Below are 23,987 nucleotides of genomic sequence, written 5' to 3' on the forward strand. Positions count from 1 at the left end.
AACAAGACTTACTTCTTGCATTACAAACAAAATACTGAATACAGTCATATTGATGAACACAATATTCTTACAGAACAACAAAAAGACTGCTATAGAAATCACAAAGGTTGTAAAAAAAAACTACTCATTGACTGTTATTCTGTAGAAAATAATAAAAGTTAACTCACGCCAAAGTTGCATATATTTCTGATAATTAGCACTGAGTTCAGCGTTAACGTAGATTCTTCTTTTTATTGCAAGCACTTTCGACGAAAAATTACGATCGTCGTCTTCAGGCGAATATGGAAAGAACAAATTTGAAAGAGGCACGTGCCGAACGTTCCAAACCGAATAACGGAAGATTTTCGTTGGCGAATTTTTAAAAATATAATGTATTCTTTTAGCGTTCGGTAACTTCGCCGGTTCGAAGCGAGATTTTAGATCGGCACGAATTGACGGTGCATGCGCTGAAAAGCTCACACGCTACGTGTGCGCTTGTCGGCGTGCTTGAGTGTTTATGCGCTTGTAAAGAGTGACCCAAACTTCGGGCAAGTTCCAACAAGGTTACACTCCGCTTTGGTCAGAAACAGCCTCCTAAAAAGCTCCAACAATAGAAAAATAATATTCATCTGGGAAGCGATCCTCACAATAACAGCAGAGGCATGCAACGTCCCCACCCTGGACTTGCCCGAAATTTGGGTCACTCTTTACAAGCGCATAAACACTCAAGCACGCCGACAAGCGCACACGTAACGTGTGAGCTTTTCAGCGCATGCACCGTCAATTCGTGCCGATCTAAAATCTCCTTCGAACCGGCGAAGTTACCGAACGCTAAAAGAATACATTATATTTTTAAAAATTCGCCAACGAAAATCTTCCGTTATTCGGTTTGGAACGTTCGGCACGTGCCTCTTTCAAATTTGTTCTTTCCATATTCGCCTGAAGACGACGATCGTAATTTTTCGTCGAAAGTGCTTGCAATAAAAAGAAGAATCTACGTTAACGCTGAACTCAGTGCTAATTATCAGAAATATATGCAACTTTGGCGTGAGTTAACTTTTATTATTTTCTACAAGCAATGGAAACTGCGAAAAACTGTTTCTTCACGTTGTTGAAATTACAGATAGAATGGCAAAAATTGCTCGCCCAACTACATTTCCTACTAACGTGCAGAGCCAAAAGAGTAGTTCCCAAATGCATACAACTTAAGCGCAAAAAGTTTCCGGAGTGTATTCGAGGAACGCTTCCGAAAGTAGAACAGTCCCTTTTGACCAAGCTAATTAGAAATAAACGTAAGTGCATCGCAGAAGCGGAGAAAAGAACCTATGTGGCACATCTGGATGATATAAATAAAGGAAGGCAAACAACAGAGCTGACCAAAAAAGTTCTACAACAAGGTTACACTCCGCTTTGGTCAGAAACAGCGCTCCTAAAAAGCTCCAACAATAGAAAAATAATATTCATCTGGGAAGCGATCCTCACAATAACAGCAGAGGCATGCAACGTCCCCACCCTGGACTTGCCCGAAATTTGGGTCACTCTTTACAAGCGCATAAACACTCAAGCACGCCGACAAGCGCACACGTAGCGTGTGAGCTTTTCAGCGCATGCACCGTCAATTCGTGCCGATCTAAAATCTCCTTCGAACCGGCGAAGTTACCGAACGCTAAAAGAATACATTATATTTTTAAAAATTCGCCAACGAAAATCTTCCGTTATTCGGTTTGGAACGTTCGGCACGTGCCTCTTTCAAATTTTGTTCTTTCCATATTCGCCTGAAGACGACGATCGTAATTTTTCGTCGAAAGTGCTTGCAATAAAAAGAAGAATCTACGTTAACGCTGAACTCAGTGCTAATTATCAGAAAATATCATTGACTGTTATCCTACAGCAAGTTCATAAGCAACATAGAAATGCACACACATGGCATACATTGATTACAGAAAAGCATTTGACAGTGTCACACATAGTGCTGCATGCACTTTGCTTCTATAAAATCCATTCCAAACTCATTAGTTTCCTTGGTTCTACCATGCTCCACTGGAGAACATTACATCTTAACTTCCATAACATTCACATAAAAACAAATAAAAAAATACACATCAAGTGAGGAATTTTTCAAGGCGACTTCTTGAGTCCTCTTTGGCTCGGTCTTGTACTTAACCCTTTATCTAACACATCAAACAAAATAAAATATGGCTACAATATCAGACACAACAAAATAACACTGTTCACATTATCACACCTCATGTACATGAACAATATCAAACTTTATGCATCCACACAGAATCAGCTTCATCATTTCTTACAATCCACATACACACAAATGGAGTTTGGTCCAGACCAGAGGTTCCTAACTTGTATTCTGCAGAACCTTAGAGTTCTGCAATAAAAATTTAGGGTTCCACAATAAAATTGGTCAGGTCTAGTAATGTATAAATGTGCCAATGTAGATTTGGGATGCGAGGTGTAATTGTAGTCTCGATGTGCATCAAGTCCTTGTATTGTCATACAAGGACTTGATCCATTATACATGTGCTAAAATTATTTATAGCTTTATAAACAGTGGGAACCAATTTATCAGTAATGGAACAAACTGAAATCATTATATATGGTTTGACAAGGTAATAGAAACCATAAAAACAGTGAAACAAACTAAAACTAGAAAATCATTCAAGAAATCATATCCTTAAAAAGGATCCAACATATAAATAAAAATACGATCAGCAAATCTATATATATATTAAATGCAAAATGTTCTTCCACCACTGCACACAAATAACGTAAATTTAAAAATAAATTTTATTTACAATTTGAAAATTTCAAAACAACTTTTAAACGGTTTTTATTATTATATACACACAAGATACAAATGTTGAATACATTCCAGAAAATAATGACAATCTCCAAGCCCATTTAAATGTGTTCTTCATCATAATTAATGTAATGTTATCTTGAAAATGCCTTCTTGCTTCGAACTGATGAACATACACATTTGACCAATACTTCCTCAACACTGTCTCTATGGCATCACGAGATGATATAGTGGCACCAATAAAGGATCCAAACAAACTTACAGCTATGGTTTTATTGATAAACTGCACTTCTGGACTTATGTTTCCAGAAGTACAGTTTATCAATAAAACGGTTTTTAAAAACATTGTTTTAATTTTCAATTGATTTCAATTTCAATTAATTAATTTTATTTTTAATTGTAATTTTATTTTGAGTTTCAGTAATTTAAAGTGGCTACCTAGTATGCTTTAATTTGTTGATATCTGAGGTTCCAACATTTTTTATTACAGTGAAAAGGGTTCCATGATAAAAATAAGTTGGAAACCTCTTGTCTAGACAAATGAAAAACTCTATACATTGAAAAGGAGTTCTGAAGAAGAGAGACTTTGTACTCAGAAGTGGAGATATCAAATTCATGGGAGAGAGGTCCTTGACATCAGTATACAATTGGAAGGTGACAAGATATCAACCAAGGTCTATTACAAACCATGCTATACTCCTCTATGCAATAACTGCATCAACTCCAAGGATGCGATTAATATTTCTAAGGCTTGGAAGATCTATTATGAGGGTAAAAACCACCGAAACTCCTCCTATTAGTGCAGCCCTCCACTGTTTTATGTGTGAAAAGAGATTAATATTTGCTATCATTTGTAAATTTTTTTGTGCATGATACGCATGCGCTCAATGAATTTATATACACAACGTTACAATATTCTAAAAAATATATTTTTAAAACTGCGAACACAATGGTTATTCGAATCTCAGAACTTTTATACAAACATTTTTGATATTTTGTCATCTGAAGACAAACAGAAATTGTCTTAATGTTGATCCTGATTTAAGGTTAAAAGTAGGAAACATTGAATCAGATATGAAAGGAATTGTTCAAAACAAAAACAGCTTGATTTTTCCCATGATATTTACACTGATTTCATATTTTTTTAACTTCTTATAAAAAAAGATTATACTAATCTTTTTTTTAATGTTGCTACCTACCTCTCAACTAAAGCTATTACACTACTACAAAACTTTCAAAAAGTATGGAATTTGTGACTTACATTTAAAAAATAATAATAATACACAGCTTTTAGCTACTTAGGAACCACTAATTTAGAGGCCCAGTTATTAAAGAAATGAAATGTTAATCAATCTCTGCAAGAAAACTAAACTAGCATTTTGATATAATTATAAGATTACCAATTAAGTTACATCTGAATTCACTTTTCTAAACCTAATAACATACATCACACTGCATGCATAATGCTCTAAGCATCATCCTTAGTCACACATTGAATTTTTGAGAAACAATTCTGTTTCTTTTCCCTGCAATCCTAAACTCTGTTTCAAGAATTTTATAATATAAAAAAAGCATTAATTCTAATTAAAGAAAATATAAAATGCTTTATTTAATAGATTGCAAAATATAAATATTACCAATGTCACATCCATACAGATGAAAAATCTAAAAATCTTTAGTCTCATAATATAAAATGACTGACTCAGATAATAATCAAATTTTAAAATACGTTAGAAAGAAACAATTATTTTTAAAAAAAATGAAGTTAATGCAAAAAAACAACCATATTTTACAGCCCATAAGACACAACTTATGTAAAAATAAAAAAAGTCTTATGTCTTAAATGTAAAGTTGCAATCTCTCATAGCCTAATGAATTTCTCCAATCTTTAGCAGGCTATGGGTAACCTCTAACTAGCCCCTCTTGAATAAAAACATAGTTATAGAAATATTTATTAAATTAAACAAAGCAGCCCTTGCATGTATTGATGTAAAATACTGTAATAATAAAAAAGGGCATTTACAATTAAAATTTAACTCTTATTTTTCCTGATAAATAAAAGCATGTTTTTTCTATTTTTGATTTTTTTAAACCAGAATACAATGAAAAAAAATTGGGACCAAGTGTCAAAGGCATGGGATGGCTTAAATACACTATAGTCCATGCAATGAAAAAGTAGACATAAGTCAGCCTGAGCTGGAAGGGTATCAGATGAAGGGATGGAGGTAAACACATGATTACCCCTTGGGAGCTGAGACATAGATCTGATCTCTTTCAGCTGTTTTGCTTTTCATTTTTAAAACTTTTTTATACTATCTTTATCATAAACAATTTTATTGTTTTTTTTTTGCAATTATAGAATTCCATCAGATGACAATTATGTTTAAAAATAAAATTGAAGATAAATTCTGTTTAAAAGGTCAGTTGTCATAAGTTTGTGTTCTGGAACATTGAAAGTGAATAAATGGTGGTTCCTTTTTAAACAGACTATCTTCAATTTTATTTTTAAAATTTTTGACTGTACTATAGATTAGTCCCTGTGGAATTTCAGGACTGATATATATTTGAACTCAGGGGACCGAGACGAGTTCAATGATACCCTATTTTTAGACCGGAGACCAAAAATAAGAAAGTTATGATATTAATGATTTCTAGCTTTTCACAATGCATTCTATGCCATTTTAGAGTTTTCCACTAGATGGCGTTTGACCGTTCATGCTCCCAACAGACTCTCTCCGGAGGGAAGCCACCAGCAGGCCGCCCAATGTTTAACGTCACTAGTTATTGATTCACGGTAGTTCTTGAACAAAAGAAAAAAAAAAGGAAACGTATACTAAACTACAAGCAGTGCCACCTAGTGGAAAACTAACTCTAAAATGTCATAGAATGCATTGTGAAAGGCAAGAAATCATAAATATGATAACTTTCTTATTTTTCGTCTCCGGTCCAAAAGTAGAAACTCGTCTCTGTCCCAAGTTCAAATATATACTCAAAGTTCTGAAATTCCATAGGGAGTAATCTATATAATCCCCAAATTTTTTTTACAAAATTTTATTACTTACTCTTAATTCTAATATTCTTCACATGTTAATCATGTGTACTTCTATCCCTCTCATCTGACACAGAACCTTCCAGCTCAGACTCTCATGTTTACACTTCAGCAAAAGAGACTATAAATACTCAAACACTGGTAGTTGGTCATAGATTCAAGCTCAATCAACAGGCTGGCCATGTGGCATTTTCCATTTTTCTCATGTGGTTAATACTTAAATAGGGGCCATTTCTCATAGAAAGTTCTCCAAGGAGATCTTCACATGTTGCATTCCTTATTTCATCAATCCAAAAATATGATATTAAATATTTTAAGATATATTTTTTCCTAATGTTAACCCTGAGAAATTTTACCATTAACAGCCAAATATCAAATTTTGCAAAAAAGAACAAAATATTTAAATGTGTCATCCCCAAAAACCACTTAAAACATATTTTGTGCAGGCTGGTAACTTGTATTATGTAATTTTCCTATTCAAATGCCACCATACCACTGGTCCGATAGAAAGAAGACTGTTGCAGAGGGAGGGGGTCGAAGTAATTCGACCAAAAGTAATCACTGACCTCATCCTGAAAAACAAAATGTTCAATGATTACTAATTAATACAGACCTACTATTAATATTTGAAAAGTATTCTGTGTTGGATAGGTTGTGATGGTCCCCGCATGTAATCGAAGTTGCTAACCTTAACATCTGAAAGACTTCATGTGACTTGTTTAAATAAAAAACTCTTTTAAAAATGCTAGAACAATTGTTTTGATGATAAAGTGTTTATATTTCTGCAACAGATTGTATAAACTAAGCGGAAAGTATATTCTCATGAATATTGCATTTATAGAAAATTATTGCGGTGCAGCCTGAAAAAATTGTAGACCTATAAATTATGACTCATCCGGCTGCTGTCTGTCCTTTCTTAATCTTGAGAAATGAGTTAGATGAAAGTCCTGACAAGATGAGGAAAGCTTAGAGGCAGGAGGCCCAGCTTAACTATATACAAAATTCTAGTTTGGAATGGAAGTCATGTTACTTCAATTCAAAATTTTCTCCTGAATGGAGTCAGATAGATGACCAACACGACACTGTTGCTAAAAGGTAAAGTGTGATGTACAGGGGCAATACATCACTAAAAAACAGAACATTGTGACAAAAAAATTGCAGCTCAGCACTGTCATGATTTCACAATTAACAATTGCTCATTAGAATTGGTTTGGTTTATTTGGTTACAGCAATGCAACACTTTGCAATCTGCCTCGGGGATGCCTTCTGTGAGGTGTTTTAAGGGTAATTGGCCTCTAGCCGTTGAAGACATGGAGAAAACCTGGGAAACTCCACATTGCCAGGCCATCCTGGCAAGTCGCAAACCCATTGATCAAATTGCCAGTGTTCAGGGAACAGAACAGAACTGCTAGGCCACTGGTGGGCCAAGTGTTACTAAGAAAATTGGAAAACTCCACATGGCCAGTGGAGGGCACTTATTAGAATTAGAGTTAAGAAAGTATCATTCAGAAATGAAAAAACCCAAGTTGTTAAATGTGGAAAATTAAATGCTTATAGACTTTTCACAGGTAAAATATTTTCAATTCCATGCAGGCAAGTGCTATATGCTACCTGTCACAATAATGATATTGAGCATCTATTTCACACTATATTACTGTCGCAGTAATTAAGTGAATATAATATAAAAAAATATTATAATTATTATAATTTTAAAAAATATATATAAGAATTATATTAATTTGTTATTTTTTAAAATTTTTGCCAATAGATGACACTGCATGTAAAGTCAGTGAATCGAATGTAAATAAAAGTCAATTTATAGAAATCCAATTGATATTTTGGGATTGGATATACAACATTATCTAAGAAGTATGTGAATGTAACTGCCTAGTTTCGTAGCAATTGGTCAAATGGTCTTGGAGTGTATAGTGAACAAACAAACAAACAACCTCATATGTATATATATTAAAAGCAATGAAATATTTTAGAATATTACACTATTTCTAAGTAGTCTATTTACATTTTTTTTTTAATGTAAGACAATGAAATTATGCTAGTACAAGCAGTACTAACTGATTAAAAATTTTAGGTATCTTCAGAACAAGCTTTGCTTTCTTGGTGATATTTTTTATAAAATGAAAAAAATATTGTAAAGAAAGCAGTTTGTCTAAAATTTTTGATCAATTATTTGTACTGGCACAATAAATGATAGCCACTGGAAAAAAACAAAAAAGTTTATCACATAAAATGAATTCATCAAAAATTTTTTTGGACAAATGTAAAGGAGACAATCAAACAATTACATTGGACAAAAACAAATTACCATAGATTTTCCCCTTCAAAATAAATAAATAAAAAAAAAACAACCTAAGTTTTTAATATGTCTTGCCTGTCCTATTTCACTTTTTCAATTTTATTATTTGGTCATTTGGCTTACTTTTAGAATAAATGATAAAATGTGACAAAACTTCTGCATACCGCCTTATTTCTTTAATGTTTGTTTTTTAAAATGAAATACAGTAAGACCCCACTTAACACTGATTCGATATAATGTGGTCTGCTCGAAGCCTTGAAGAAAAAAAAAAGCTCAAAATTTACGGCAATTTAAATTATCATGGCATTTTATTGATTCATATATGATACGATTATTTACGAACACGAACCAATCAGAAAAAGGTGGCAAAAAGGTGTACTTTCTTTGAAGCTTTGTTTGTTTAGTGCAATTTTGGAAAAATATAATCATCATAGATGCCATAGGAAATATCGACTTCGCTTGGCAAGAATTAACTGATAAATACATAAACAGAGTGTGGAAGAAGTTATGGATGAAGGTATCCAAGCATTCTCATTGAGAAGAGCCTATCGCTGCATTGTTAGGTTGACAAAATTGTCAACTTAATCGATACAGCAAGAGTAGGAGATGTAGACGAGCAGGATATTGAGGAGTTACAGCAGGTTTCTGGTGAGAGCCTTACCAATGACGACCTCCAAGAACTGGCAGAACAAGGAATTCATGTAGAACTAGAAAATAGAGATTCTGAAAACGAAGAACCCAAAAAATTTCTTTACAGCTTTCCTTAGTAAAAGTTTGGTAACGATAACCAAAATCATTGATCAAATTGTAGCAAATGATCCGGATTTTGAAAGGAGTGCAAAAACAAAACGAGGCGTTTTGGATGCGATCTTCTCACTACTGACATTTGCTTAAGGAAAGAAAAAAACAACAAATGAAACTTCAAGACTTTATCGCAAAAAACAAGAATTTCAGAAAAGTCAGGACCTTTGTCACAAAAAATGAACTTTACATTTCTGTGTGCATATGTTTGTGTGTTATTTAACATATTTTTATATTAATTTGTATAATAATATAACCTAAAATTAAAGTAAAATTTGTTTATTTTCGGTAGCATGTTTCCCTATCCCTATTTACTCTATGTTAAAATGACCTCGTTTGATGCTGTTTCGTTTAGTGCCTTGTCGTCATCTAGGAGCGCATCCCCTGCATTAAGTGGGGTCTTACTGTATATGCAAAACAACTATATTAAACATAAAATAGGTATGCATCATACCAATATTCAAAACCTCAATATACAACAAAGGACATGTTGCTAATATCAATGAGATATAGATATTACTAATCCAGGTCCAAGGGTGATTTTTATAGAAATTTTATGATAGAAAGTTTGGTGCATCCACAAGCATCAATAAGTTTCAAGAAAGAATTATCCAGAACTAACTAGTAATTTATGACAATTTTATGTCACAGTATGATATAATAAAGATGAGCCTAACTGTTGGCTATATCAAAGAGCTGATTTTGTAAAAATAAAAAGATTCATTGTTATAATACAATTTGAGATTTTCAAATATAATTACAGAAAGTTCATATTAAAAGAAAAAAATTCCTTAACTAGCAAAACAATGAAGAACACTGTTCATAAAACAGAAGAAACAATTTCTCTTTGGTTTTGCTGCTTTGCAATATTACATAATATATTGCTGCCATCACACGTTTAATTAGTTTCCACCGAGTTTATAATCCTGTTATAATTTAGATTTACCATTTTGAAATTTTTTTAATATTAACAACATACAACAAAACAAAACCTGATATCATAAGCAAATACACTAACAACTGCCATAAATGATCAGGCTAAATTTTGGATAAACGATTATAGATTAAAAATAAATTTGGCACTAGAGTTAGGTGTTAGGCACCATCTCTTATTAAAATTAATAATTATAATATTTAATTAATTAATTTAGATTAAACTGGAAGAAAAGAAACTAGTCTTATATATGCTGGAAGAGACGATCGGACCAAAGGTCCAGGTAGCGTAACTGGCAACAAGTCCACACAGTAAGCGGGAGTTGCAGGTTTGAGTCCTGCTTCAGGCCGATTCTTTTCTTCCAGTTTAATCTAAATTAATTAATTCATTATTATAATTATTAATTTTAATAAGAGATGGCACCTAACACCTAACTCTAGTGCCAAATTTATTTCTAATCTATAATCATTTATCCAAAATTTAGCCAGATCATTTATGGCAGTTGTTGGTGTATTTCAGTGGTTCCCAACCAGTGTTCCACGGAACACTGGTGTTCCTTAAGCATCTCCCAAGTGTTCCGCAGATTTAGTCGCAAATCGGAAAGTGTACAATCGTATTCCAGCCGCCGAATACCAAAAAATTAAAATCATAAAATTTTCATAAACCTAAATATATATGTATGACTCGTACTTATGGAGTGTACTATTGTTTCGAATAAGATAAAGGCAACGATAAAAACTGAATGAAATATGTAAAAAACATCAGGCACAAGTTTCCCATTAAAGTTATTTAGATATATTTTTTCCTGTCTTAGAATTGGCATTAATAATATGAGTAGAGATTTTGAATTATAACTGCTCAATTCTAATAAAATAACTGATGACAAGCTTATGTATTTCATATTAACTTAAGTAAGTGTTCCGCTAAAGAAAATTGCTCACAAAAGTGTTCCACATCCTAGAAAAGGTTGGGAACCACTGGTGTATTTGTTTAATATTAAAACAGCAATCTTTGTTTCTAAGTAATATTTCAGATAGAATGCTGTTATAAAACTTCCTAGCACTAAAATTTAGATTTTGACATTTACTAGATGCAAAGATCTCATACACAAAAGTAATAAATTTATCCTTGAGTGAAATTATTTTTCTATATAGTCAGCATAGTAATCAAATAAATAATCATAACAATTACTATATTATATATGTTAAAAAACATCATAATATTATGAATAAATATCTATTATATAAATGTTATATACATTATTATAATTCAGAAAATAAATTAAGCAAACTTAATTTCCAGCTATTCTTCATAGTTAAAAATATTTATAGTAAATTTAATTTTAATTCATTTCTATTTTTATGGACTTGCTTCTAATACTTTTTAGGACAATGCAATATCCCTTGCATATTTTGCATAATAACAAAGCATTTTGTACATTCTTTTTAATCAAAATTATATTATAACAAAGTATCAACTGCTTAATTTTCAGATAAAATTATATTTTAAATTAATTAGGTCTAAATGAATAAAGAGAAATAGGCTTTTATGTTCTTTTTTTATGCTGCATTTAATCATTACACTAACTTAATCATTTATTTTGAAATGAATCTAATAGCAAACAGATAAGTTCTACAATGAATGACCTATTAATTATTCTCTCTCTTTTTAAGATTGACTAATTTTATAATAAATAGTATTTGAGAAAATGAATAAAATATTTCAGAAATTAATTCCTATTTATATTTCAATGACTATATCAATTAATTGTTTCTTTTCTTAAAGTAGCTCATTATCTCTAATTATTTAAGGAAAACAAAATTACTCTAAAAAGTTAACAATTTAACATTTTTGACATCCTTTAGATGTATCAGAAGATTTATATTACAACCTGAATAATTAATGATAAATCAAAACATTTTTATTTTCATAAAATATAAATAATTCTTTCAAACATTTAAAAAGAATAAATTATACATTAATTAGTAATATGTTAAAAATGTTATATGTTCTGTACTTTACTTTGACTTTAACATTAAAAGTCAACTCTTAATATCAGAAAGTCAATATTTTTAAAAAGTGTTTTCATTTACATTCATTTTCAAATGTCAACAGGAAAGAATAAACCATAATTTAAGAATATCAAAACAAAAATTTAAAAATTAAATTCAAATAATTAAATACATATTAAAAAAAATTTCCCACTTAAAATAATCCATGATTTTAATAAATTTTTGAGGCACTTTTATGCCTACTGTTTATTAATTTATGAAATAAATACAAATTCAACAACAAACATCTGGATATAAGAAGAGTTACCATAATAGTTGAGGGCAAAATACAAACAAACTATCACTAAAAGTATCCAGACAGTGAGGCAAAATAAAAGGAATTTATTCATATTTTTCAATCTAGTTAATGTAGGCATATATAATATAAAGTTTCAATGTACACTTTCCTTTGGGGCATAGAATGCAATTTTAAATATAAAAAAACTATTTTACCACTTAGATAACAAATACTATCAAATTAAAAAAAAAAACCTTTATAATGGATGTTTATGCACATGTGTTCTAAGCAACAGAGCTGTTACATTTTCTTATACAATGTTGTCACTTAGCCAACAAATACGATAATAATTATCAAAAAATTAGCATATTTTGTCAGATTTAAATCTAAGTGGTTATGATTTAACTATTGGCTGCATGATCAGTTGAAAAGCAGACACATTTTGCTTATTTTTTCTAAGTTTGGTGCAGACATGGATAGAGCCTTTAAAGTACGGATTGTCAATACTAAATACAGACATATGGTAACCCTAATATATGTAATTAAACACTAAATCAAACCAAAACACAAACCAAAATCAAGTACTGGATTTTGTTTTTAATGCTTAATAAAATAAAATAAATACATGTTAAATATTAGACTTCATTGTTTAATATTCTTACTTGTTAGTTTGAAATAATTTTATTAATTTGTTTTGTCAATACTATTAAGCTGTATGTATTATAAAAAGATAACATTAATTGTAAAATTCCTAAATTTACCCTATATTCATCTAATAGTATGTCTTGGAATTACCATTTAAACATCTAAAGTTCAAATGGTTAAGTATTTGAATAGGTAATTCATTAGGTTTTAGATGCAATTATTACAGTATATTATATATATTAACAACAAATTCATTTTCTCTACAATTACATTTGATAAAAAATAATTTATTGATAGTATAAATGTGATCAAATAGATATGCAGTTTTACAGATAAATGTAGTATCTCATAATAATTAAAAATGTTTAATTTACTTAATTATCAAAACCATTTCAAACACAATAATTATATTTAAATAATAAAAATGTGCCTGAGGAAGACCCCGAAGGGGTTGAAAACGTTAGCTGTTGTAGAAACACACATCACTGGATTTTAAAGATTTTTTCATGGAGTGAAGAATTAAAAATAATATGATCAAAAATGTTTGTAGATTACAAGTTGTATATAAAACAATAATATAAGTTAAATAGTAACAGAAAAATAAAAATAAAATTATCTTATTCATATTTACTGACTAATTTAAATTATTTTACTGTGTTTTTAAATGTAAATAAAATATTAAAAAATCCATTAACTTTAAACACAGATAAATCATTAACACAACTAATATCATCAGCTTTTAATCTAGCAATAATATTGCTAATTAATTATAAAGATATGCAATTTGGACTAAAGATAGGCAGTTAAGCCACCATCTTGTATTAAATTTAAAAATTAGAAATAAATTCATTAATTTACAATATTCTGAAATGGCAAGTGGCCTGACTAGTTAAATCTTCTAAATTAATTGGTCTGGAAGCAAAAATCAAAGATCTGGTTAGTGTAATTGACAACAGACCTTCACAATAAGCAGGAATTGTGGATTTAAGCACCCCGCCAGATCAATCTTTTCTTCCAGAATATTCTAAATTGATGAATTTATTTCTACTTATTAAACTTAATACAAGACATTGGCTTAACCACTTACCTTTAGTCTAAATTGCATATCATCTTTATAATTAATTAGTAATATCATAGTCTGATTAAAATGAGGAGGAATCATTTGTTTATTACTCAAAGGTAAACCTTCCAACCCATACATGAAATAAATGATGTTTCAAGAGCTATTGGATATATTTTATCTGGGAAAAATGAAAATGAGGTTTATTTTTGTGTCCAGTTCTTCCAAGTGTCAAAAAATATCCTCAGAATTTGTAACACACAGACCAACATACAAGTACCTCATTATCTAACCAGCTTCCCTGTTGTAGTAGTAATAAATTATTGTTCTTTTCATTCAAATATTGTATGTTTATGGATCTTCTTCATTTGCAAAATCAAACTAGGTCAAAAACACATTTGTGTATTAAAAATACTACTTGCTGGAGTAATTTAAGATGTAGAGTCTTATCTTAATTTTATGTACTGATACTATTTTTAGTTATTTTATCTATGTATCAAAAATTTTAATGAAAAATAACAATATTAAGAACAGACATTCTCTTTCCACTGGTTTATTTACTTTTTCAGTAGAAGAGTATTTACACTAAAACATTGCATTTATAACTTGTATAAATGCAAAATGTACACTTTTAATATAACCACCAATATATTGCTGTTCAAAGTTTTATTTTTAGATATATAATATTCATTAAACTTTATTTTTGATGTCAAAATATAAATCGTAAATAATGGATATTGTTAGACCTTACCCATGGCAATAAATATATGCACACCATTTGTGGTTGTTATAAACAGTAAGAAAACTGGACTCATTTACATTTGAAATGAACATTCTTTATTAAACAAAGTACTCTACTTGAGCTAAAGTTTACAAAAAAATTGGCTCAATCACTGTAACAGGCATCTTCATATACGCCTGAAAGCATTACTCCTCCGAAAAATTGGAGGAAATAAATTTATGCGCACCATTCACCAAATGTTGCTCAGCTGGATGAATGAAGTTTTTGCTGCTATGTGTATTGCTCAGTCAGTAATATGCAAATGAAGGAAACTATAAAATCTTGTGTAGTCTCTGGATTATTCAAAATGCAAAAAATGGCAGGATAATTACAAGTATTCTATAAGATCCTCCAGTAATAACAAAATGGAACAGTAATATGGCAGATTGCTCAGGAATTGTTTTTGAATGAGTATTGTCAGAATCTTTCTCACATACTTTGAAGAAACCTGTTCTATCAACCTGGATGCAGTAATGACAGATCACCAATGACTACTGTCAAGAAAGATCAACTATTACATCAACTGGTCATGAAATATTGACCTAGTATGTTCTTGAAGCTGCAGAACCGTGGAACAAACAAACACTGGCCTGTATTTCAATAAACTGGTAATAAAAAGTTACATGATATGGATTATGATTCATACAAGAGTAAGCAAAAGCCTGGTGTTGCTGCAAGTTCAGTGAAAAAAGCAGTTTGCATAGGCTACATGACTTGTCAGGACTAATCACTTCTGCCATTGACATTCTGTCTTGGACAGAAGCTCAATGGCAGAAGTGATTTGGCCTGACAAGTCACCCTTCCTAGTCCTAAACAGAAATATAGGACAGTCATCTGCCAGTCAAATGAAGGACTCACCCTAAACCATGTAAAGTAACAAGTCAAGTTTCTAAGCACAGTTCAAGTGAGTGTGTGTTGGGTATTGTGGCAATGGTGATTAGGTTCCATATGATGGGACTATCAATGTGCAATGCTACCAAAAAATTTGCAACAGAATTTATAACCTTACGTAGACAATCTATGGCCATACAGAGATGCAATCTTTCAGCAAGATCTCACTAAACAACACACTCCACTAATGCTTGGTCTTGCCAAAATTGACCAAATCATGGACTGGGTTCCAAATTCACCTGATCCTAACCCAATCGAGGACTTTCATACCTGTTTCTTGTGGATATGCAAACGAAAGCCCCAAAGAAAAGATCTGCTGAAGACAGTTCTTCATGAAGTGTGGACTAACATTCCACAAGATCTTTGCCATGTTTATATCACATTGATGCCTAAGTGAGTTACTAGTGTGTATAAATTTACTGCCTCTGATTTTTTGAAGGGGTAATGCTTTAAGGCATATGTGAGATCCCGGGGAGGTAAGAGGGAGTCGTACCTCCCTTTCCGGCGACTCACTTGTCAAGGATGGCTGTTACATCGACGGCGCGTTACGTGAGTGGAGGAGGAGGAAGGATGGGGTCGACGATAAGGCGAAGCAGACATTAAAGAAAGAGACCATTTTATAACAAAACAAGATTTATTAAAATCAAAATGAACAAAACTACACTTCTACCCTCATATACAAAAGGGGTCCGGAGAGAGAGAGTTTACAAATATTTGTTCATACCTCTATAAATTCCGTAATAGACGGAGTCCGGTAAATGGAGTCGTAGACTGGCACTTAAAAACTTAGAAACTTTTTGGTCCAGTCGATAGCACAGTGCACGTCGTACTGGAGAGATGATCGGAGAGCCCCTTTAGGGGGGGAAGGAAGCGTCTTTTATAGGTTTTTGATGAGAAAACCAGTCACGTGATCGACAACGGATTGCAATTAGGGCCATAGGTGTTTCCGGGATTCAAAACAAACGACGAGCTCGGACGCTAATTGTAAATTATCATGCAAGTTGATCTACCGGCTGCGAGGGAATAGTGTCTTATTGACAGAAATGGGATGATAGTTGCCAGTCAAGAGTCAACATTTTTTTTGGTTATGGAATTTTGTTGATTAAGCAGTTGTATATCAGGAGTGAAATAATTCAGAAATTTAGGTTTTTAACTTCCAGATTTCACACATATATGGAGATGCCTGCTACAGTGATTGAGCCAATTTTTTTGTAAACTATAGCTCAAGTAGAGTACTTTATTTATTAAATGATTTTCATTTTAAATGCAAATGAGTCCAATTTTCTTACCATTCATAACAACCATGAATGGGATGCACTTATATTTATTGCCACAGGTTTATTAAAAAATATCATATGGTAAATTTTACTCTAGATTTATAAAAAATGAAAGATTTATTTAGTTTTTGATTGAAATTATACAGGAAATACAATAAAAAATTTAAGTTACAAAATTGAAAAATAATTACCTGTTTGATCATCCAAAACAAATATCAAGTAATTCTATTCTCTAAACCATTTTTAACACATTTGATAAAAATTAAAAGTAATAATACAGTCAAGTCTACTTTAGAGAGCATCCTTGGGATAGTTGCACCATGCTCCCTTATTTAAAGCAGCAAGATCACCTGGAGGGTTTTTAATTAATTAATGGTATCCAATTCTCATTTTTTATTTATTTTTATTTTTTGTCAATGGGCCAAGCTTAAACCTTTGTAGTCCTCCTTGGATTCATCCCTCTAAATCCAATTTTATTAATTCTACTGAATAAACAGTAAATACAGGTTTACTAGTCATATTACTTTCACTTCTTCTATGAAATATACTAGATGGTCTAACTGAAAAGACGTAAATATCCTTGCTCCAAAATTTCTGAATGCTCTATTTTAAAAAATTACTGATGTTTTTTACTAAGTTAATTTTCTTAAAATTCCAGTTAGGATAATCCATATTTCAACACTATCAAAGTCAATTCTAAGTCAATTTCACAAAATTAGGAAGTTGATATCAGTATTTCCATGGATTAATAGCTATATTTTACAAAAATTTGTATAACTATTCAAATAAATTTTCTTTTCAAAGAATAAATGAATAAGCTTAATTTTAAAATATTATAGTTTCTTGTAAGAGATTTATAAACAATGTTATGATTGATTTACTATTATATATAAAAAAGCAGAACTTCTTATTATTTAATAAGTGTTTTGTTAAATCTTGCTATTTTTGAATTTAGAAATTTTATTGCAACTTTGATTATTAAAATGAAAATTCAAAATTATTTTGGAGAATATTTAAAGAACAAGTTAACAGAATTATAATAGAATGAGACTTAGATTTTTAATTCAACTGACAGGAAATTTTCATAGTTGTCAAGGATAGGAAATAGTTCTTATTTTAGTTATATAAGTTAAAAAGTTTTCATTATAATAGGTATATAATTGAAAAACAACTAATTAAATAAACTAAAATTCAGACAATTATAGTTATATTACTATAAATACTATTTTTTATATTCATTTTCTGAATAAACATCACTTAAAGTAGAAAAACAATTTTGGAATATATATTTGTATACATATAAATAATAGAATTATTATTCATTACAAGTGTGACAATGCGCAAAGCGCCCCCTATGCTTCGGCACCACAGGACCGAAGGGGTGACATTGCATCAGCGAAGACTGCAATGACTAATTCGTCAGGACTAACACCAATGTGTCTTCAAGGTAGACACACAGTGGAGCATAGTGCGTTCCAGATCCGACCAGACGCAAACCTAAGTGGTCACTAATTTCTTTTCTTTTTTCAGTGCACGCGATCGCGTTGTAGGCGTTTGGATCTGATACGAGGGATGGCACAGATTGAGGAAGTGCACCAATAACAAATTTCTAACAATAGTCATATCATAACAGATTTTATAAAAACAAAAGTCTAACAATAACAAATTTCATTTATTAAGCTAGTTCTACAAAAAGGTTATCTCATATTTAAACCTTAAAGCTTCCTCCTGAGATTAAGTTCAGAGAGATAGCTTACATATAAGTTCTATAGATACCTCTGGTAAGGGATTTGAATGGATTGAAGGACCGTTGGAGTTCACTCTAGACAGAGGAGGATCCTGGAGGTATCCGAGTGAAGGGCAACTCAGTGAGGACGAACCTGTTGTCGTCATCAGTCATTGCCTTTTATTGGGGGTCCTCCTCCTTTTCCCCTTTCCCTTTTTTTGGCAATGTTGCAGCACCTATATCCAATAACAATTTCTTGTCACCAAGTTCCTGGTGACACATTTGATGTATCATCTTGAAAGGAAAGTGAGTCCACAGAGGGATAAAATCATATCCTTTACAATTTTAACAATCGTGGGAAAAATTATAGCTAATTTTTAATTAAATTTTCAGCCGAAAAAAGTTTTTCTCTCTCAAGTCCAATCTCTCGCACAAGTAATACTACATATACACTGAACTCCTGGTTATCTATGCTAATCAGTGCATGGGTGGGCATGGAAAACTGAAAAATATGGATAATCCAAAATTGCCTTCTAAACTAAAAAAAACTTCAGGGATTTTAAATGAACTACAGTATATATAAGCTCAACTCAGTTATAACACAATGCAAATGAGTCCAAAGTTTCATAAGCTGAAATGTATATTTAATCAATGAACATAAAATGTAGATTTCTTCTATTTCCAGAAATATCAAGTAGAAATTTAAATTTTACATTTTTATATATAATTCTTAAATTTTTTCCAAATTATCCTATTAAAATTAAAATAGAATATTTTTTTCAACTGTTTATAATTTATACATGTGATTTTTCAAATGTATTCTATCAATAAATTTCTAAAGTTTAGTTTGTAAATTGAGGTCAACTCCCATGGATGTTTTAGACTTTCTTTTAGACTTGTGGAAAGTAAGGGAGGGCTTGAAATCCTATTGCTTGTACTGATGATGTGTATACAGCTTCCATTCATTACACTATCCATGGATAAGGAGGGCAAAATATTTTGACAATACATGGATTGAGAGTTCAATGTATCAGTTCTCAAGAATCAAAAATAGTATACTTAGATTACCTTATAGGAGCCAGAAAAATAAAGAAAGCTTTAATATGATAAACATTAAAACAGAATCTAAATACTTAAAACATTACAGGAGTCAGATATATGTACAATTAAAATTTCTTCCAAGACCATCTCTGCTTCGGATACCCCAACTTAAGTTGACACAGAAAGTCTCTAAAAACATCTCATTTATATCTATGCATACCAAATTATAGGAATCAGACATATATTTTTTCATTTTAAGTTTATCTAAAATTGATTCATTTATTATTATAAAATCTGTTATGATATAAACATTTTCAGGAAATATCTATTCCAAGATCAGATCACTATAAAAAATCGCATTTAATCTGATTTTGAGATAAATACAAGTTTATTTTAAAATTATATTATTTGACTTTTGGTGATTTTATCAAGTTTTCCAAATTACATTATAATGCATAATGTAATGTTAAGGATACAAACATTTCACCTAATGTTTATAATTTCTATACTTACTTTTCATTTCTAGCAATTCCTATAAAAATTCTAAACAGATCTCAAGAATTGACCATATTTTATAGGTTTTAAAAAATATTTGCACAGAAGAAAGTGTCTCTTAATATGACTACAGTATTTATTACAAAGGATTCTTTTAACACATACAAAACTGGTGTGTTACAACATAATAGAACAGTGCATTGAATCATATTTATGATGTTTAATATAAAATAGCAATGTAAATATCACTAAAACAAAAAACTTTTAAACATTTTCTAAACAATTCTTATCTCAAGAAGCCACAATGAGACAACTACAGATGTATCTGCATTTTGCTATAAATTAGTTAATAAAAAGTGATTCACAATATTAAACAGTAGAAATTTTAATAAAAACATACTTTCACCTAAATCATTATGTTCTAAAATGTTAACTGAAGAAACCTAGTTAGTTTATACTCATATGAAAGTAAAGAGACCAATTTTAAAAATGTTTCATCACAATATTACCTCCATAATTCCCTAGGTAGTGTGTAATTTGATTAATCTTGGATATCTTATTGAAATGCAATGAAGCAAATTACAAATATCCACAAAATAACTGTGCAGCTATTGATCCTATCCAAATGAAATGAAATTATTATTCCATTACAAGTTTCAGTGTTACAAATTACCAAATTTTGTATGAAACATGAATGAAGATGCAAATGATTTACCAGATCTGTCACCATGCTACTGTTCTCTCTTTCCTAAACTGAATTTAATTTTTAAACAACTGAAAACATTCAAAAGATCCATAACTAAATATATTGACTGACCTCATAAATGAAAATTTCCATAAATTGCTTCCAGGTGGGAAAGCTATTTTAAAGAAAAATGTAAACATGTTATCACGTAATAATTTTTAAAATAATGCTTTCTTTAATGTCAATCTCATTACTTTCATGACAGATGTTACGTAACTTATTTTTATTCTTATTTTAAAAAATCTGAGAAACTTTTAATAATCTATTATCTTTATATTTCAATTTTGTTAAAACAAACATCCTAAATGCAAATCCATATGTTTATTTGTGTGTTTGAAAGATAAATCCAATCATATTGGTCGGATAATACAATTTAAAACTGAAAACACATTATTTACATATAATTGTATGAGCCGATAAATCAATATATTGCATTTTATAGTTGTATCATATTACGTATTTAAACCAGCACAAAATATTATAAATATGCAGAATCTTTGTATATTTATTATAATAAAAAAGTGAAAGTATGGCTCTGAATTTGTGAATTTTGTCTCTCTTGTTTGCACTTATAGAAAAAATTGATTATAATTTTTATGGAAACAACACCTTTTAAAATAATTGACACTTGAATAATGATAACAAGAACAAGATAATTGATAACAAACCTTTATATATATAAATTTTTGGATAATTTAAAGCCACAAAAGCATTCTCTTTTTTTAAAAAAAGAGAATCTTTCGACTACTTTTGACTTACCTGTCACCGAAAGAATTTTTCCAGAATTCAGCGGCATCGCTCTTGGTGATGCGAAAAGTATCACCCGCATAGTTTCCATTTGGATAAACTGCTTTAAGTTCAGACAGCATGTGGCTGAAAACTAAACTAAGTTTAGTTAGATTTCTTCGATAATGAGAGGTTTCATCGAACATTTTCTCTTTGCCTTCCTTGAATAGTTTGATTGCCTGCTTACATTTGCGATTTAGATTTTCTATAAAGATCCTAAAGTATTCATTTTCATTTAAAAAGTGCATTTTATCTTCATGTTTCACGTAAATCAGTCTAAGATGTTGATAAGTATCGGGTAGTATATCTAATATGAAGGGAGGACTATTTTTTAGGTTCATTTTTGAATGTTGACACAACTTTACCACTTTGTCCATTAATTTCCAAGTTTTTTCAATCGTTCTACGGTCGATAACAAATTTGGGCGGTGCCATGGCTTCCGAAAATGCACCCTGAAGACGACTGAAAAGCGAACTGATGTTCATCGCTTGCAAGTTCTTCGTCTTGTTACTCACCGCCATCTTGATTCGCCGAACGATTCATTTTCAATTTAATACTGCTCCATTGCTTTTTTTCCTTCTCCGCTATCTAATAAAAAACGATCTAACGAAAACGACCATAAGAATCGACGATTGTAATATACTTTCAAATATAATCCACGTAATTTGACTTCACTCCTCTTGTCACCGCAGACGACACCACCACTGCAATCGACATAAAGCCTTAGTTACTAAACAGGCCGTTGAGAGGCGGGCATGCTTCATTGTCATAAACGGCCACATCATTTCCGATTCATTCATAAATTCTCAAATTATTATTTTTTTCCTCTTTCAATTTTATATTATTAAACTAAAATTAATGTTTAATACTAATATTTAATTACATATTTCATTAAATTTATATTTCATCATTATATAGTGTCACGTTAATGATGTAATTTGACATGTCAGAAGTCATATCGAAATTACAGCGAATCACGTAGGCTAATGCCATGTAAATTTACATCTTTGTGTAGAATTATGCGAGAAATAAAATTTAAACCGGCATAGAAATGTTATAAATTTAATTTTTTATATATTTTTTTATATTGTTATATTTCACACTTTTAATGCACTTTATTCAAAAGAAGAAAAAAATTCAAGAATTTTCATGTTTAAAATATTATACAATATTCTCTCTTACAGCGAATAAAATAAAAATACTCTAAAACATAATTACCTTTTTTTATATTTTAAATGAATTTATAAGTTCAGCGTGATAATAAACTACAAATGTTTTATTAAATATTCATTATGGCCGCCTGTATATCAGCGATAACAAAAAATTATATCATTATGTTATTGATTTATTTATCCATTTTGTTATTGATTTTTTATTATTACATAAACTTATAAGGAAGAAGAACGATATGACGTAACTTCATTAATGATTCATAATTCTGCAGTGAAAGTTAACTGACTGGTTTATCCACACCCGTTTGATTAGCTAGTTCATTACGCACCCATTGTCTTAATATAATTATATATCAAATTACAAATACAGTAGGAAATTTTATTATCTGTAATAATTATCAGTAATAAAATTTATATATATCTTTATACATTAGTAATACAAAGTATTTTTAAATTAATTTGTACTTATAAATGATTTTAATTTAATATAATAAATGAAGGCAAATATCACATTAGTTCTATTGTTTATTAGTTTATTACTTATATTTACATTAGTTCTAATGTAAATATAATTAATAAATATGTATACAAAAAGTTATGTATATAAATTGTGTAAATTAAAAGATGTTTATAAATATTAACTGTTTATTTTAAAATATGTAAATAAATATTAATATAAAAATAAATTTTAACTCATGTTTAAGGAATTTACTAATTTATTAATTAATAATTAAAAGAAGAGTAAAACTTTGAAAGTATTTAAACTTTAGAAGTTTGCTTCACTGCAATACCGTACAGTATTGCAAAGAAGAGATCTTCGTGGCGTAATTTTCCAGATAACTATAAAAAGCAATAGTGTGAAAAATTATATTAATTACTAACTAGTTAAAATAGGAATTAAATTATATTGTTTTCAAATGTAAATTAATATGTTTAATTCAATAGCATTAATTTTTTCTAATGACTAAATATTAACTAGAATAAATATTTTATTTTAAGAGAGTATATAAAGACTTAAAAAATATTTAATTGGAAAAACTTTTTATGTGATTTTTTTAAATATAATTCATAATATATGTTTCAAAATATAATTTTAAAATAATTTCTATAACTTTACTCAAAACAAATAGAATTTAATTACGAAAAAAAACAATTTATAGGCTATTTCAATTTAAAATATGATTGAA

General features: G+C 30.1%; 1 protein-coding gene across 4 annotated transcripts in view; it reads right to left on the minus strand.

Annotated features, from left to right (window-relative positions):
* Cbl (E3 ubiquitin-protein ligase CBL) overlaps window positions 1-22,387 on the minus strand; it is a 148,181-nt gene extending 125,794 nt beyond the window's left edge. For all 4 annotated transcript variants that reach the window (XM_067281853.1, XM_067281855.1, XM_067281854.1 and 1 more), the window contains exon 1: window positions 21,602-22,387. In XM_067281853.1, coding sequence (XP_067137954.1) covers window positions 21,602-22,149 — 548 coding nt within the window. In that variant the 5' untranslated portion in view covers window positions 22,150-22,387. The remainder of the gene's footprint in view (window positions 1-21,601) is intronic.
* Window positions 22,388-23,987: the final 1,600 nt, after the last annotated feature.

This window comes from Centruroides vittatus, unplaced genomic scaffold (assembly GCF_030686945.1).
Source record: "Centruroides vittatus isolate TY-2023 unplaced genomic scaffold, ASM3068694v2 contig_927, whole genome shotgun sequence".
NCBI classification, from domain to species: domain Eukaryota; kingdom Metazoa; phylum Arthropoda; class Arachnida; order Scorpiones; family Buthidae; genus Centruroides; species Centruroides vittatus.